Raw genomic sequence first — 16,628 nt, 5'->3', positions numbered from 1 at the left:
GCAACTGATATACATCCTGCTGAATCTTTTGTCAGTCTTCTATGCTATCCACAATGCCAATCGTTGTATCAATTTACTAACATCCATCTATGTTTTCATCCAAGTTGCTTTATATATCACAAGTAGCAGAGGTCACAGTACAGATCCCTATAGACACCAGCCAGAATGTCCCATCGGTCACTACCTTTGTCTTTTATGAGCAAGCCTATTCTGAATCCAAATAACCAATTTACCATGGATCCCATGCATCTTAATCTTCTGAATGAACCTCCTAAGAGGGATCTTGTCAAACACATTAGTAAAATCCATGTAGACAACAGCTCTACCTCAAATAATTGCTTACGTCAGCTCCTCAAAAAATTCAATCAAGTTAGTAAGTCATGACTTGCCCCACACAAAACCATGTTGACCGTTCCTAATTAGGTCATGGTTTTCCAAATGCTCATAAATCCTATCCCGAAGAATCCACTGCAGTAACTCTCTGGCCTATAGTTCCCAGGATTATCTGTTTCCATTCTTGAATAGTGGAACTAATACACAGGAACTTGTCTGTGGTTAAAGTTCAGATCAAGCTATTGGTCAAGGCCCCAGCAATCTCATCTCTTGCCTCTCTCAATAACCTAAGATATATCCCATCAGATCCTGGCAACTTAACCACCTTAATGTTCTTTAAGAGACCCTATACTACCTATTTCTTCATTTTAAAATGGCCCAGCACACACACTACACTAATCTTCCTATCCTGGATGTCCTTGATAAATACTGATGCAAAATGCTCATTTACGACCTCATCCATATCCTCCACCTCCAACCATTTTTTCCCTCCTTTATCTTTGAGTTGTACGACCCACTCCCTAGTTATATTCTTGTTCCTTTGATTTAGGCTTACCGGTCTCCACACCTGCAACAACTGTCAACAAAGTCTGTGCATCTGGAATGAAATCAATCATGCTGGCGGCGCAAAGTCTTATGTGTGGACATCAGGTAATTTCTGCTTACTGCATATGTGAAGATATTTGTTTTTTGTGTTTGGATTTCTTCTTGATATGAAACTTAATTTCTGTAGTGTGCAATTCCTATTAACATGTCTATTTTGCAACTATAATCTTTTCTAACGTGGTTTGCAAAAATTGTAATGTAAATGAAAGTTCAATGGGAAGCATTTTAAAAAGCGGTTATGTTCAAAGGAAAGTGAAGTACACCTTTATTTATTCATCCACTGTTGAAGATTTGTACTTTAAGTAATATATGCCTCTTTCCCTAAAATTTAGGACGTAATGGTTGCTGGTGGTATGGAGAGCATGTCTAATGTACCATATATAATGAGTAGAGAAGCACCAGTTTATGGAGGTGTGAAGTTGGAGGACCTAATTGTAAAGGATGGATTAACAGATGTCTATAACAAAATTCATATGGCAAGTATTACTCTTCCTGTAAACCTGTTCATTTGTTTTGAATTGTTTCCATTGATTTTGCAAGATGCCTGTCAGAATTTGATGGTGAATTATTTTACTGAGCTGTAAAAGTCTGCTTGGTGAAGATACTCTACTCTCACAATACTATTCATTAGGAAGTTCCAGGATTTAGATCTGAAGTTGATGAAGCATCAGTGATATATTTCTAAATCAGAGTAGTACGTGAGTGGGAGGGAACTTGTAAGTGGTGGTGTTCTCATGTGTTCGTTCTGCTTGTTCTCCTTTGTGGTAGAGGGCAATGATTTGAGAAGTGCAAACGATTTGATTTTCAAATCAGTGGTTTGATTCAGCAAGTACAAACCCCATTTCCAGAAAAGTTGGGATATTTTCCAAAATGCAATAAAAACAAAAATCTGTGATATGTTAATTCACGTGAACCTTTATTTAACTGACAAAAGTACAAAGAAAAGATTTTCAACAGTTTTACTGACCAACTTAATTGTATTTTGTAAATATACACACATTTAGAATTTGATGGCTGCAACACACTCAACAAAAGTTGGGACAGAGTTAAAATAAGATTGAGAAGTGCGCAGAATATTCAAGTAACACCGGTTTGGAAGACTCCACATTTAGCAGGCTAATTGGTAGCAGGTGAGTTATCATGACTGGGTATAAAAGTAGCGTCCATCAAAGGCTCAGTCTTTGCAAGCAAGGATGGGTTGTGGCTCACCCCTTTGTGCTAAAATTCGTGAGAGAATTGTTAGTTCGAAAGGAACATTTCTCAACGCAAGATTGCAGAGAATTTAGGTCTTTGAACATCTACAGTACATAATATTGTGAAAAGATTCAGAGAATTCAGAAACAGCTCAGTGCGTAAAGGGCAAGGTCGGAAACCACTGTTGAATGCGCGTGATCTTCGAGCCCTCAGGCGGCACTGCCTAAGAAACCATCATGCTACTGTGACAATTATAGCCACCTGGGCTCAGGAGTACTTCAGAAAACCATTGTCACTCAACACAGTCCGTCACTGCATCCAGAAATGCAACTTGAAACTGTATTACACAAGGAGGAAGCCATACATCAACTCTATGCAGAAATGCTGGCGAGTTCTCTGGGTCCGAGCTCATCTCAGATGGACCGGAAGACTGTGGAACCGTGTGCGACGTCTGTTCCTGGGACGTCCATGCTTATTTCAGCAGGACAATGCCAGGCCACATTCTGCACGGGCTACAACAGCGTGGCTTTGTAGACACAGAGTACATGTGCTTGACTGGCCTGCTGCCAGTCCAGATCTATCTCCTATTGAAAATGTATGGCGCATCATGAAGAGGAGAATCAGACAACGGAGACCACGGACTGTTGAGCAGCTGAAGTCTTATATCAAGCAAGAATGGACAAAATTTCCAATTGCAAATCTACTACAATTAGTATCCTCAGTTCCAAAATGATTAAAATGTGTTATTAAAAGGAAAGGTGATGTAACACAATGGTAAACATGCCTCTGTCCCAACTTTTGTTGAGTGTGTTGCAGCCATCAAATTCTAAATTTGTGTATGTTTAGTACAAAATACAATTAAGTTGGTCAGTAAAACTATTGAAAATCTTTTCTTTGTACTTTTGTTAGTTAAATAAAGGTTCACGTGAATTAACATATCACACACTTTTGTTTTTATTGCATTTTGGAAAATATCCCAACTTTTCTGGAAATGGGGTTTGTAAATAGCATTGCTGTGATTGTGTGAGTTGTGGATAGAATGGTCATTGGGATGAGAATAAAGAGAGATGCTGTGTCCTGGATACTGTGGAGCTCCTTGAGAGTTGTTGGAGCTGCAAAGAGGGAGTCAGACTATAATGGATGTTTAATATTTTATAAAATTTAATCTTGTGCAAAGCCTGTGATCTATTTGAAATGGAAAACTTGACTTACTGTAATTTCCCTTTTATTGTTCAGTGTCTCTGTACATTAAGAGCGATGTCAGATTATGCCTATCTATGTGTATTCTTTGTATGACATAACTACATGTATTTCCAACTGCTAGATAATGCCTTCCAGATTTCAATTTAAGACGTTTTTCTAGGGGATTGTAAGGTTATAATAAAGAAGTAGCTGGATTAAGGAATTAGAACTGATAGAAGTTTGTAAACTATGAGGGGCATTGTACACAATAAGTAGTTGGTCTTTTTTGCCCGAGGGTGGAAATGTCAAATACTGGAGAGCATTTTAAGGCAAGAGGGGGAAAATTTAAAGGAGATGTGCAAGACAAGTTTATTTTCACACAGGAGTGGTAGGTGCTTGGAGGTACTGCCAGGGGAGGTGGGGATAGTGATGTTAAGAAGCATTTAGACAGATACATGAACTAGCAGGGAATAGAGGGACTTGGACCATGTGCAGGCAGATGGGATTAGTTTAGATTGACAGTGTGGTCAACACTGACAAGATGGGCCAAAGGGGCTATTCCTGAACTACAGTTTATGTTAAAACAACCTAATCATTGACACATTAAAAATGAAACAGAATCCATAATTTTTTTTGAAACTATTGACCTAGAGCTTGTTTCTAATATGTGAATAATGCAACTAGTGTGTATAAACTGCATCTTATTCTAAAGTGTCTTAAATTGCAAATCAAATTGTGCTGCCCCGGCAGGGCTCTTTGAAACAGTGTCCTACCCTTCACCAAGATTGACATCAAATTGTGAATTTGCACGGTAATTGCCTAGTTGAATCCACCACAGAAAATGAGGTCCAATAATTAACAATGGATGAGAAAGCACTTTCTATGCAGGAATTATTTTGAATACATTAGTGAAATGCAATTGCAACTTTCAAATTGGATAAATATTTGAAGTTGAACATTTTGCTAGTGTATGAGGAAGAAATCTAAACAATGTTTTAATTATCAATAGGCCCCTTCTGTGGTTCTGATTAGATGAAACTAAATAAGTAAAGGGTAGAAAGAAATAGAAGAATATCTGTTATAGCAAATAGTATTGGAAATGGATCATGCTGAATGTAAGTAATGGCTTTTGGCTGTAGAGTAAAATAGACTGTTGTGAATGTGTTGTATATCCAATTGAATGGAGTTGCGTTGCATTAAAATATTATTTATTGAACTCTAATTTGATTCAGGGGAACTGTGCCGAGAATACTGCAAGCAAGTATAAGATACCACGCGAAGATCAAGACGCTTATGCGGTTAGTTCATATACTAGAAGCAAGGCGTCTTGGGATTCAAAACTCATGGCAAAAGAAGTGGTTCCAGTCAGTGTTCCTCAAAGAGGTAATGTAAAGTTTTTTTTCTAATGCTGCTATATTATCTTTTAAAGTAAATTTTTTATTTTCTCTTCATTTGCTTATGTGTCTCTCTTTCCTGTTGCAAATTCCCACTTTCTTTCATTTCTCATTTTCCATGTATTCTGCCTACCCAGATTTCTATCTCAATTCCCTATGCAGTTTTTAAACAGTGTAGGTATTATAGATTATTTTTAACTGGACCCACATCGCTGTTGGCTATCTTACTCTTAATTTTAAACATTCATGTAGATTTTGATTTTTTAGTAACCGTATGAGGTACATTGAGACTTCACAGTCTATATCATCATGGGGCTTGCACCTTACTATCTACCTGTAACGCATTTCTCATTTTGGTTGCATACAGCCATAGTCATCATGTTATATATAGAAACATTATAGAAAGTGTAGATAGGATTTAGTAGGATGATAGCAGAAATATGAAGTTATTAGGAAATGATGGGTTATGAAGTAAGAAATAAATTTGTGTTTTGTTAGTGGTTATAGAGAATATTTCCACATTAATCCTAGTGCTTTGGTTTATGCCTTTTTAATGGCTGGTTATGTGGTCAACAAGAAATTGGCAAAGAATTCTGAGGAAATCTACTTATTCACAGTGGTGAAACATAGCAGTCACTTTCACAGGTTCAAAGTTCAATGTAAACTTGTTGTTAAAGTACATATATCACCATATAAAACCCTGAGATTCGTTTTCTTGCATGTATACTCAGTAAATCCAAGAACCATAATAAAATTAATGAAAGATCACACCCAACAAGACAAATAACTAAGGTGCAAAAGACAATGAACTGTGCAAATACAAAAGAGAAAAAAAACTAATAAATAAATAAGCAATAAATATCAAGAACATGAGAAGAAAAGTCCTTGGAAGTGAGTCCGTAGGTTGTAGGAACAGTTCAGTGATAGGGCAAGTGAAGTTGAGTGAAGTTTTCCCTACTGGTTGAGGGGTAGTAACCGTTCCTGAACCTGGTATTGAGAGTCCCAAGGCTCTTGTTCCTTCTTCCTGGTGGCAGCAGTGAGAAGAGATAGTACAGATGCAGTGAAAGAAAAGCGGGACACGAATATGAGGAAGGGAAGAGCATTTTGCTGATGGATTTAGATGAGGAAAGATGGGAGGAAACTTAAAGCGGAGCATAAATGCCAGTATGGATTAGCTAGTCCAAGTGGCCAGTTTCTGTGCTGTATTCATCCATGGAACTTCATATGATTTGCACAGTATTTTCTTTTCAGCAAAATGAGTCTCCTGTGGACAAATTTAAATTATTTCCTTGGTTGCTCACTATATTGTTGCGTATTTTGTCTTCCTAACTTCTGTTGTCAGGAGATTTTTAGCTGTTAACTTTTTTTTTATTTTTATATCTCTTATAAAGTCTACATATTGTCACTGCTGCCCATATTTCCCAAATTTTTACTTTTCTTTCTGATCAGCCCCTTTGCTATATCAAATAGTGAATTCTTGTTAGGCTTTTCATGAAGTTGGGTAGAAAGGAGTAATCCATAAATAGTACTAATAAAACAATTGAGAATCTCTTTCCCTGAATTAAATATGTATCACTGATTAAATGCATTACACATGCAAGAGATTAAGGCACTCTTCAGTGTGATGTATGTTAGCTTCTAGACAGTTATCTACTTTTGCTTGGGGGTGTACAGACTTTGAACTAATACATTGTTGTAGTGAATATATACATATCTTTGCATAATATAAATAAGAGTGGCATATTGAACCCTCACATGAAAACATTTGATGTTGATTCAGGTAAACCGGATCTTGTGATCAGTGAAGATGAAGAGTACAAACGTGTTGACTTCAGTAAAGTTCCAAAAATCAAAACAGTCTTCCAGAAAGAAAACGGTAGGTCAGCGTGATTTGCAGTACTTGCCAAAATAAAAATAGGCTCAGATTAAGTTGCTTCATAACATTTTTTTAAAAATTGAAAATTGCAACATTGTGTAATAGATTTGTAGCTATTAGTGTTACTTAGCTTCTATTCTTCCCATGATCATTACCAATAGGTCTCTGCAGTTGTTTACCTAATCTTGCTTGCAAAATGGCCTGTATGTTTTCTGAATAAATCATTGTTCTGTGAAGTAATTTGTAAGTGGTATGCTTTTGATACAATAATAGACACAATCAATAACACATAAACAATTATACCTGTCGATACTGAGTATTCCATTTAAACAATTACAGTCTAGGTTCAAAAAAGTATGTGAAGCTCTTGAGTAAAGCCTTCTAACAAAAGCTATTTGGAGTCAGGTGTCCCAGTAAATGAGATGAGATTGGAGACGTGGGTTGTAAAGGTGCACTGCCCGATTTAAGAGAAAGACACACAAAGTCAGATTACTGACAGAGCCTGCTCTTCTCAAGAAACATCAGTTTATGTGCACCATGCCTCGATCAGAACAATTTTCAGAGGACCTTGGAAGAAGAATTATAGAGACGCATGAAGCTGGAAAAGGCTACAAAAGCATTTCTAAAGACTTGAGTGTTCATCAGTCCACAGTAAGAGAAAATGTCTACAAATGGAAGAAACTCAGTACTGTTGCTATACTCCCTAGGAGTGGGTGTCCAAGAACACAACGTGCAATGCTGAAGGAGCTGAAAAAGAACCCAAGAGTAACAACAAAAAAACCTGCAGAAGTGTGTAGAACTTTAAGTCTCTGTTCATGTTTCCACTATAAGGAAGGACGCCAAAGAGGAAACCACTGCTCTAAAAAAAACATTGCTGCATGTCTCAAGTTTGCAAAAGACCACCTGGATGTTCCAGAACGCTTCTGGGACAACGTACTGTGGATAGATGAGACAGAAGTTGAACATTTTGGCAGAAATGCACATTGCTATGTTTGGGGGGAAAAAGGCACTGCACACCAACACCAAAACCTCATCTCAACTGTGAAGCATGGTGGAAGGAGCAGCATGGTTTGGAGCTGCTTTGCTGCCTTGGGGTCTGGACAGCTTGCAATCGTTGAGGGAACAATGAATTCAAAGTTGTATCAACATTTTACAAGAGAATGTCAGGGTAGTGGTCTGTCACCTGAGCTTAATAGAAGTTGGATGATGCAACAAGACAGCGACTGGGAACACAAGAGTAAATCAACAGAATGGCTTAAAAAGAAGGAAATTTGTACTTTGGAATGGCCAAATCAGAGTCCAGACCTTAACCCAATTGAGATGCTGTGGCATGACCCAGAAATATTGATGAACTGAAAGTTTTGTATGGAGGAATGGTCTAAAATTCCTCCTTGTCATTGTGCAAGTCTGATGGCAGCTAAAGGAAATGTTTGGTGGAGGTTATTGCTGCTAAAGGAGGTTCTACCAGTTATTAAATACAACGGTTCACCTACTCTTTCCAGCCTGGACTGTGAATGATTAAACAATATGTTCAATAAAGACATGAAAGTACAATTGTTTATGTGTTATTAGATTAAGCAGATTATGTTTGTCTATTATTTTGACTTGGGAAGATCAAACCACATTTTATGAGTAATTAATGCAGAAAACTAGGTAAATGAAAAGAGTTCACAAACTTTTTCTTGCAACTGTAGTTACACTCCTACCTCTTCAGATTTGTATGTCACTAGATAAATAAAGTTGAGACAAGAGACTGCAAATGCTGGAATCTGGAGCAATGAAGACTGTTGCTGGAGGAACGTAGCAGGTCAGGCAGCATCTGTGGAAGCAAAGGGATCAGCCCTGATAGGGTGTTTCAGCCTAAAATATTGACTTATCCTTTTACCACTACAGATGCTGCCTTACCCAGCAACTCATTTTGCTCTAGAAAAATAGCAGTCAACATTAAAAAAAATGTATAAAATCTATCACGAACAAGATTTGTGTGTGTTGCTTAAAAAATCGACCTTTTATTTGTGGGCATCATGTAGTGTACAATATAATCACTATGTTGATTTAAAATATAAAAAGTTTAAAGTTTTCATTGATTTGATCCGTTATAATGAGCTTTGGTTATTGTGGTTGTGAAAGACGCCATATATTATCAACACCTGCAGTAATCAAAGTAAATTCTCACAAAATTTAAGACTTCATAAATTTCAATTTGCATGCTGGTTTGCAAATTCATCTTCGTGCCAGCCAGCACCTGTTTGGCATCCATTTCACTGTGAAGGACAGTGAATATACTAGAAGATTTATACCAAATGATTATTGCTTCATTTATAAAGATATTGTGCTGGATTTAATAGAATGCAAAAGTGTTACAAAATATTTAGAAATGCTAAAAGGTGTATTTTCTCTATAGGTACAATTACTGCTGCCAATGCAAGTACCATAAATGATGGAGCTGCAGCTTTAGTGTTAATGACTACAGATGCCGCTAAAAGACTAAATGTTACTCCAATGGCACGAATTGTAGGTATGTAGCATTCTGGTTTCCTATTAATGCAGAATAATTTGCCAGTTATGAATGCTTATAGTAGCTATATTTAATTTATAGTATCTGTTGGCAATATTATACAGGGCTTAGAACATAATATTGCAACAAGAAAAAATATGGACCAACACACAAATGCTGGAGGAGCTCCGCAGGTCGGGCAGCATCTGCTGAGGAAAATGAACAGTCGACATATCAGGCCAAGACCATTCATCATCTGACCTGAGTTCCTCCAGCATTTTATGTGTGTTGATCCAGGATTCCAGCATCTGCAGTCTCTCTTGTGTGCAAGAAAAAAATACACTGTTTTACAGAAGAAGTGTTGGATCTTCTTAAAAACATCAAGATTGATAAGTCCCCAGGGCTGGACGTGATATATCCCAGGTTGCTGTGGGAAGTGAGAGAAGAGATTGCTGGAGCAGTAGCTATGATCTTTGAATCCTCTTTGGCTGCAGGGGAGGTGCTGGAGGATTGGAGAATGGCAAATGTAGTTCCCTTATTTAAAAAAAGTAATAGGGAGAATCCTGGGAACTATAGACCGGTACATCTTATATCAGTGGTCTGCAAACTATTGGAAAGGATTCTTAAGGATAGGATTTACAAGCATTTGGAGAAGTACAGTCTACTCAAGGATAGTCAACATGGCTTTGTGAAGGGAAGGTCGTGCCTCACGAGCCTAATTGAGTTTTTGAAGAGGTAACAAAAGAAATTGATGAGGGTAGGGCAGTAAATGTGCTCTACATGGATTTTAGCAAGGCATTTGACAAGGTCTCCCACGAGAGACTCATCCAGAAAGTCATGAGGCATGGGATCAGTGGAACCTTGGCTGTTTGAGTGAAAAATTGGCTTACAGGAAGAAAGCAGAGGGTAGTAGTGAAAGGAAAGTATTCTGCTTGGAGGTCGGTGACTAGTGGAACGCTGCAAGGATCTGTCCTGGGACCCCTGCTCTTTGTGATTTTTATAAATGACCTGGATGAAGAGGCAGAAGGATGGGTGAGTAAGTTTGCGGATGACACGAAGATTGGAGGAGTTGTGGATGGAGCTGTAGGTTGTTGAAGGTTACAAGAGGATATAGACAGGATGCAGATTTGGACAGAAAAGTGGTAGATGGAATTCAATCCGGATAAGTGTGAGGTGGTGCATTTTGGAAGGACAAACCAGAAGGCTGAGTACAGGGTTAATGGTCGGTTACTTAAGAGTGTGGATGAACAGAGGGACCTTGGGGTTCAAACCCATATGTCCCTCAGGTTTGCTGCACAGGCTGATAGGATAGTTAAGAAGGCCTATGGGATGCTAGGCTTCATTAATAGGGGGATTAAGTTCAAGAGTAAAGAGGTCATGTTGCAACTCTACAAATCTCTGGTGAGACCACACTTAGAGTATTGTGTTCAGTTTTGGTCACCTCATTGTAGGAAGGATGTGGAAGCTATGGAGAGGGTGCAGAGGAGATTTACCAGGATGTTGCCTGGATTGGAAAACAAGTCTTATGAGGCAAGGTTAGCAGAGCCAGGACTTTTCTCTTTGGAGCGTAGAAGGATGAGAGGGGTCTTGATAGAGGTCTACAAGATTATGAGAGGCATAGATAGGGTGGACAGCCAGTACCTGTTTCCCAGGGCACGAATAGCAAACACCAGAAGGCATATGTACAAAGTTGAGGGAGGGAAGTTTAGGGGAGACATCAGGGGTAAGTTTTTTTACACAGAGGGTTGTGGGTGCCTGGAATGACTTGCCAGGGGTGGTGGTGGAGACTAAAACAGGGGTATTTAAGAGCCTCTTGGACAGGCACATGGATGAAAGAAAAATATAGAGGGTTACGGTGTAGTGTGGGTTTAGTACTTTTTTTTAAAGGAATATATGGGTCGGCATAACATCGACGGTCTTCTAGTGTCAATGAATTGTTAAAGGCTATTAACTTAAATCATTTGAGTAGAAATAGGAATACTAGAATTAGGTTGGCAGTGGGCCTTAGTACCATCAGTTTGTACTTCAAGTTATAAGTTGGGAGCTGCATCTTTTTATTCTTTACTTAAGCAAGGAAGGGATGAGAAAGGATGGTCTTGATGTTTTCAGTACATCATGCATGCATGTATTTCAGTGCTAATTCAATGCATCAGAGTGAAAGATCAAGGAATTGCAAGAACTAATCAAGTTTCTACATTCTTTCTTCTAGTTTTAAAAAGATATGCTGGAAGTGAAATTGAAAAGACATTAAACTGCAAATGCTGGAAATTTGAAATTAAAACAAAGTGCTAGAAAGTACAAAAATCAGGTAGCATTCTATAAAGAGAAAAACAGCATTTCATCGTTTAAGTTTATATCAGATTGCTGAATGCATGCAAATTACTTTAATCCAAGAAGTTTGAAAATAAATTATAACAACGAAGGAGACAAAAAAATGACAAGATTCTAGCATTTTAATATTTTATTAATAATCACATTTTCATTAGACTGTTTGTTCTTCCAGTGATCCTGTTGCTTTGTATAAAAGTGTTGTTTTATTACTATTTTACAGCATTTGGGGATGCTGCAGTTGATCCAATTGACTTTCCAATTGCACCTGCTTTAGCTGTACCAAAGGTATGTGTATATGTGTGTATAATATATACATACACATATTAAAAAAATCTACATTTCTTTTAGGGATGTGAGGTGGAGCAGAGGAAAAGCTATATCTGGATAGCACGCAGGATTATACTGTAGAATTGTAATTGAAATTGGGCTAACCAGTGGCCTCTAACTCTTGGGTATGAGTGTCTGATCATGATGTGGACACAATTATTTTAATTTCAGATCTTAATGACAATAGAATGACTGACATATACCAAAAAAAATCACATTGGTGGAGTTAGTGCTATTTCAAATTGGCCATTGAGAGAAGAATGCTCTATGGAATAAGATCAGTGATACTTCCCAAAATACACTTTCCTTACTTTATTATAATTTTCAGTGTGAAGACCAAAATCTACCTTTTAAATGAAAAGTGTATTTAAAAGAAGCCTATCTGTGAACTTCCAATAGAAATTATCATGATAACCCCAGAAAGGAAGCAGAGGGTGTTGGTCAAGGGTTGTTTTTTGGACAGAGGCCTGTATCTAGTGGTGTGCCACAGGGGTTGCAACCGTTATTGTTTGAACATTTCAATGTAGAAGTACAAGTCATAGTTAGTTTTGTAATGTTAAAGTAGGTGGTGGTTTAGATACTGAAGGTGAGAAGTTACAGAAACATCTACGTCAGCTGGGTAACTGGGCTGAAAATTGGAAAATGGCTTTCAATCCAGATAAATATGAGGCATTCTATTTTGGGTGATTAGATCAGAGTATTTGTACATTGAATAGTACGGCACTGGAAGGGTTATTGGAATAGAGGGAATTAGGAGTGCAATTGGAAGTATCATCACAGATAGTATGGTGAAGGTGGTATTTAACCTGCTGGCCTTCACTCAGGACATTGCATACAGAAGTTGGGAAGTTATGTTGCTTTTATATAAGACATTGGTGAGGCTGCACTTGGAGTATTTTGGTCACCCTGTTATAGGAAACATATTATTAAACTAGGAGTGCAACAAAGATTTACCAGGATGTTGCCTGTTCTGGGGTGTCTGAGTTACAAAGAAAAGTTGCATAGACTGGGACTTTATTCCCTAGAACATAGGAGGTTGCAGGGTGACCTGATAGCGGTATACAAGATCATGAGGGACTAAACACATTAGCATGTCTTTTTCCAAAGGAGAGCGTAAGTCTAAGGTTTTGAGGTGAGACATTTAAAAAGGACCTCAGGGGCAGCTTCTTCACACAAAGCATACTGTGTATTTTGAATGAGCTGCCAAAATGGACACAGAATCAACATTTAAAAGGCATCTACCTAAGGACATGGATGGAAAGGTTTAAAGGTAATGGGTAGATGGAACTAGCTCCTCACAGACAAGTTGGGCTGAAGGGCCAAACAGGCTCCAGTATAACCATTACTGTTTAAGAATGATTGTCTATTGTATGTGCAGGAATGGTGATGGTAGTCATGATTGAAGACTTAGAATTCAAGTTATTGTGAGTTTTATACCAAACTTATTTAACATGGGTCTGTATAAAAGCTAAGTTAAAAAGATTAGCAAACACAATACTTTGAACTATAGTTATAAAATATGTAAGTAATTACTTTTTTTTAATCAAATCAGCTTCTGAAAACAACAGGTATAAAGAAGGAAGATATTGCAATGTGGGAAGTTAACGAAGCATTTAGCGTTGTTGTTCTAGCAAACATCAAATTGTTGGATATTGATCCTCAGAAAGTTAATATCAATGGTGGAGCAGTATCTCTGGGTCACCCCATTGGGTAAGTGGAATTTCTAAAAGTTACCACATGACCTTGGATCTAAAATTCTTAACAGCTGCTTCTAAAAGATTTAAGTGGCAGTTAATAATACCTTGTCATTGTATAGTGAGATCAGACCATTTAACTTGGGGGTGGGGGGGGTAGAGAATAAGACTATTCATGTATTGGTCCTCACTTGGCAGCTTTGTTTGTATAGTGCCACATCACTTTGAACAGTTCAGTATGAGGGTAACGAAGCAATAGTTAATACCTGTCTCAGGTATATTAATGTCAATGTATTGTTTATTTCTTCCAGATTATCTAATTCAACCTTGTATTTGTTTTGTATCATTGGATAATTGCAGAATTTAGGACTAAGTAAATAATTCCCTTAGAAAACAAGTTTGGTATAATACAAATGGACAGGTTTCTATACTATCGTCTGGTTTGGATAATGGGATCTGCTGGGCGTTTAGTAGGAAAAGACCTTTAACCTGCCAGGCTTCCTGACAGACAATATCCAGACCTTATTGGAGAATCATCTGCTTAATCTCCTGCAAGGAAATACCAGTTTGTTTTCCAGTAATGAGTTGAGGAATAATTTAATCCCATTAAGGAAATTTACAAAAAAATTAACTTCATTTAAGACTTACTGATTTTTCAAAGGATTATCTTTAATTCTGTGTCTAAATACATTGTGGGAAAAAATGTTTGGAGACACAAGCAATGGTTAGAATAGAGTGATCTTGGAGATGACAGGCAACGTGGTGAAGATGACTCAAGGCATTTGAGTATAGAAGTTGAGATGTTGCAGTTGTATAAAACATTGGTGAGGCTGTATTTGGAATATTGCGCTCAAGTTTAGTCACCCCGATTATAGGAAGGATGCCATTAAACTGGAAAGAGTGCAGAGGAGATTTATGAGGATGTTGCTAGGATGCAAGGGAGTAAATTATGGAGAGGTTGAATTGGTTGGGACTTTATTCAATGGAAGATAGGAGAATGAGGGATGATCTTATTGAGGTGTTCAAAATTATGAGGGACATAGGTTGGGTGTACTCAAACTTACTCCCCGAGATTGGGGAAAGCAAGAACTAGAGGGCAAAGGTTTAAGATGAAGAGGAGAGATTTAATAGCGACCTGAGGGGCGACTTAATATGGAAAGGTTTAGAGGGATAGGGGCCAAATACAAGCAAATGGGAATCTTGGTTGGTGTGAGTGAAATGGGCTGAAGGGCTGTATCCAAACTGTAAAACTCTCATCATTGTTGGCAACATTGCACTCAGCATAGCACTTCATTTAAGAAATAATATGCAGTTCTAAATTGGCAACAAATAATAATTTACTAGTATTTACATTCTCTTACTGCCAGGCTAAACTTAAATGTCTCAAACTTACACTAAACTTTTGGATCCCTTTTTATTACTGTCTTATGCAGGAAGAAAAATGGTATTTTTGTTCACTTTTTTTAGGATGTCTGGAACAAGAATTGTTGGACACATGGCTTACAATCTGAAACCTGGAGAATATGGTCTTGCTGGAATTTGTAATGGAGGTGGTGGTGCTTCCTCAATACTTATTCAACGACTGTAAAACACAGTGTCCTTTCTGAGCTGTGATTCAAAGGCCATGTATTTTTTACTGTCGCTACAATGAATACTGAACAATTATGCATTATATATTTGCAATGTGTATGCATTTCTACTGTGTAAAAACCATCTTTGCAGTAGTGAAAAATATTACTGATTTATGGAAGCACTGTGGCAATATAACAGCAAAATACATTTAAGAACATTCTTGAAATATGCTGTCAGTGTAACTTCATCCCACTTGAAAATGTGTGACCTTTCATAATTTTTTCTTCTGAAACCAAACTATGAAAGATAAGCTTGTTTTTTTTAAAAAAAAATCAAGTACATGCAACAGGAGGTAGTTACAATTAATCCATAACGTGTGTGTATATGACCTCAATTTTAGCAAAGAACTTGGGTTTAAATTGTAAAATTCTACTGTATTAATAAATTGTATACAAGCCATGGCTAAGTGATCATTATTTTTTCTTATAGTCAATAATTGTGCAACACCGACTTTACACAAAGTGTCATTACCCAAGTGTAAATTTTCACCTTTTGTTGAAAGAAACATTCCTTTTAGAAGCCAAAAATTTTCAGCCAGGTAGAAAAAAATTAAGTGCTTGGAGCAGATATTACTCATGGGTAAATTTGGGCATTGGATTATATCAGTACAACTAGTTCTTGTACTTCAAGTGCTCAAATGAAATCAAACAGTTTTTTTTCCAAATCCATTGATACCAGAATACTCAGAATTGCTGTAGTCTAACTAGAGGTTCTTTGTCCAGCTCCAAGAAACTTAATCAGTGGAAATTCTACAATTGTTTCATTATTATAATGAACAATCCTTTATTTCCTATACCCTTTTTAAGTCCCTTCAAATGTAATGTGAGGCTAACAGCATCTTTGGCCACTTGTACAGAAAACAATTAAGGACCAGAACTGATAGTAACACCATCAAACACACAGTAGCATAGTGCAACTTGGGTGCAATTCACACTACTGTCTGCAAGGAGTTTGCACATTCTCCCCATAACTGCGTGGGTTTCTTCAGGGTATTCTGGTTTCCTCCCACAGTCCAAAGAAACAGGTTAGTTGGTTAATTGGTCACATAGTTGAATTGAGCAGCAGCCAGAAGGTCATGGTACTGTGCTGTATCTAACTAATGTTTCCTGATGAACTATTTTATTAATGATATTTCTAAAATAAAACAAAATTTGTAGACTTCCAGGTAATTCCACTTCTTTAAGGTAGATTTGAAATTACAGTTCAAAGCTTTACAGTATTTACACATTGATAGCATCAACCAATAGTAATTTAGAATATACTGTACAATTAAAGTTCAATACAAGCATGTATGAGAAATGTTTAGTTGCCACTTTCTACAATACTTCCAAGGTCATCTTTACATCTTGGGTAGTTACAGAGCAAGTACTTAATATAAATTGCAATTTAAGTGCTGATACTGTAATTTATTTAAAATTGTACGTGAATACTAAAACACCAATCAGAAAATACAGACCATACTGAACACTGCACAATCATTCATCATATTGCAGCGAACTCAGAAACTTGTCTACATCCATTTCAACTGGAAAAGAGTCAAGATGATTCTTCCTCTTGTGTTT

At 37.3% G+C, this 16,628-nt stretch overlaps 2 protein-coding genes across 3 annotated transcripts in view; one reads left to right on the top strand and one right to left on the bottom strand.

Annotated features, from left to right (window-relative positions):
• The window catches only part of acat1 (acetyl-CoA acetyltransferase 1), a 27,706-nt gene extending 12,239 nt beyond the window's left edge, over positions 1–15,467 (top strand). The window contains exons 5-12 of the mRNA XM_072263110.1: positions 884–984; positions 1,272–1,415; positions 4,548–4,698; positions 6,490–6,585; positions 8,990–9,103; positions 11,634–11,698; positions 13,293–13,450; positions 14,902–15,467. Coding sequence (XP_072119211.1) covers positions 884–984; positions 1,272–1,415; positions 4,548–4,698; positions 6,490–6,585; positions 8,990–9,103; positions 11,634–11,698; positions 13,293–13,450; positions 14,902–15,022 — 950 coding nt within the window. The 3' untranslated portion in view covers positions 15,023–15,467. The remainder of the gene's footprint in view (positions 1–883; positions 985–1,271; positions 1,416–4,547; positions 4,699–6,489; positions 6,586–8,989; positions 9,104–11,633; positions 11,699–13,292; positions 13,451–14,901) is intronic.
• The window catches only part of npat (nuclear protein, ataxia-telangiectasia locus), a 57,661-nt gene continuing 52,558 nt past the window's right edge, over positions 11,526–16,628 (bottom strand). For both annotated transcript variants that reach the window (XM_072263108.1, XM_072263109.1), the window contains exon 18: positions 11,526–16,628. In XM_072263108.1, the coding sequence (XP_072119209.1) occupies positions 16,542–16,628 (87 nt within the window). In that variant the 3' untranslated portion in view covers positions 11,526–16,541.

The sequence above is a fragment of the Mobula birostris genome, chromosome 7, assembly GCF_030028105.1.
Source record: "Mobula birostris isolate sMobBir1 chromosome 7, sMobBir1.hap1, whole genome shotgun sequence".
Taxonomy (NCBI): domain Eukaryota; kingdom Metazoa; phylum Chordata; class Chondrichthyes; order Myliobatiformes; family Myliobatidae; genus Mobula; species Mobula birostris.
This window is presented reverse-complemented; position numbering and strand designations above follow the sequence as displayed.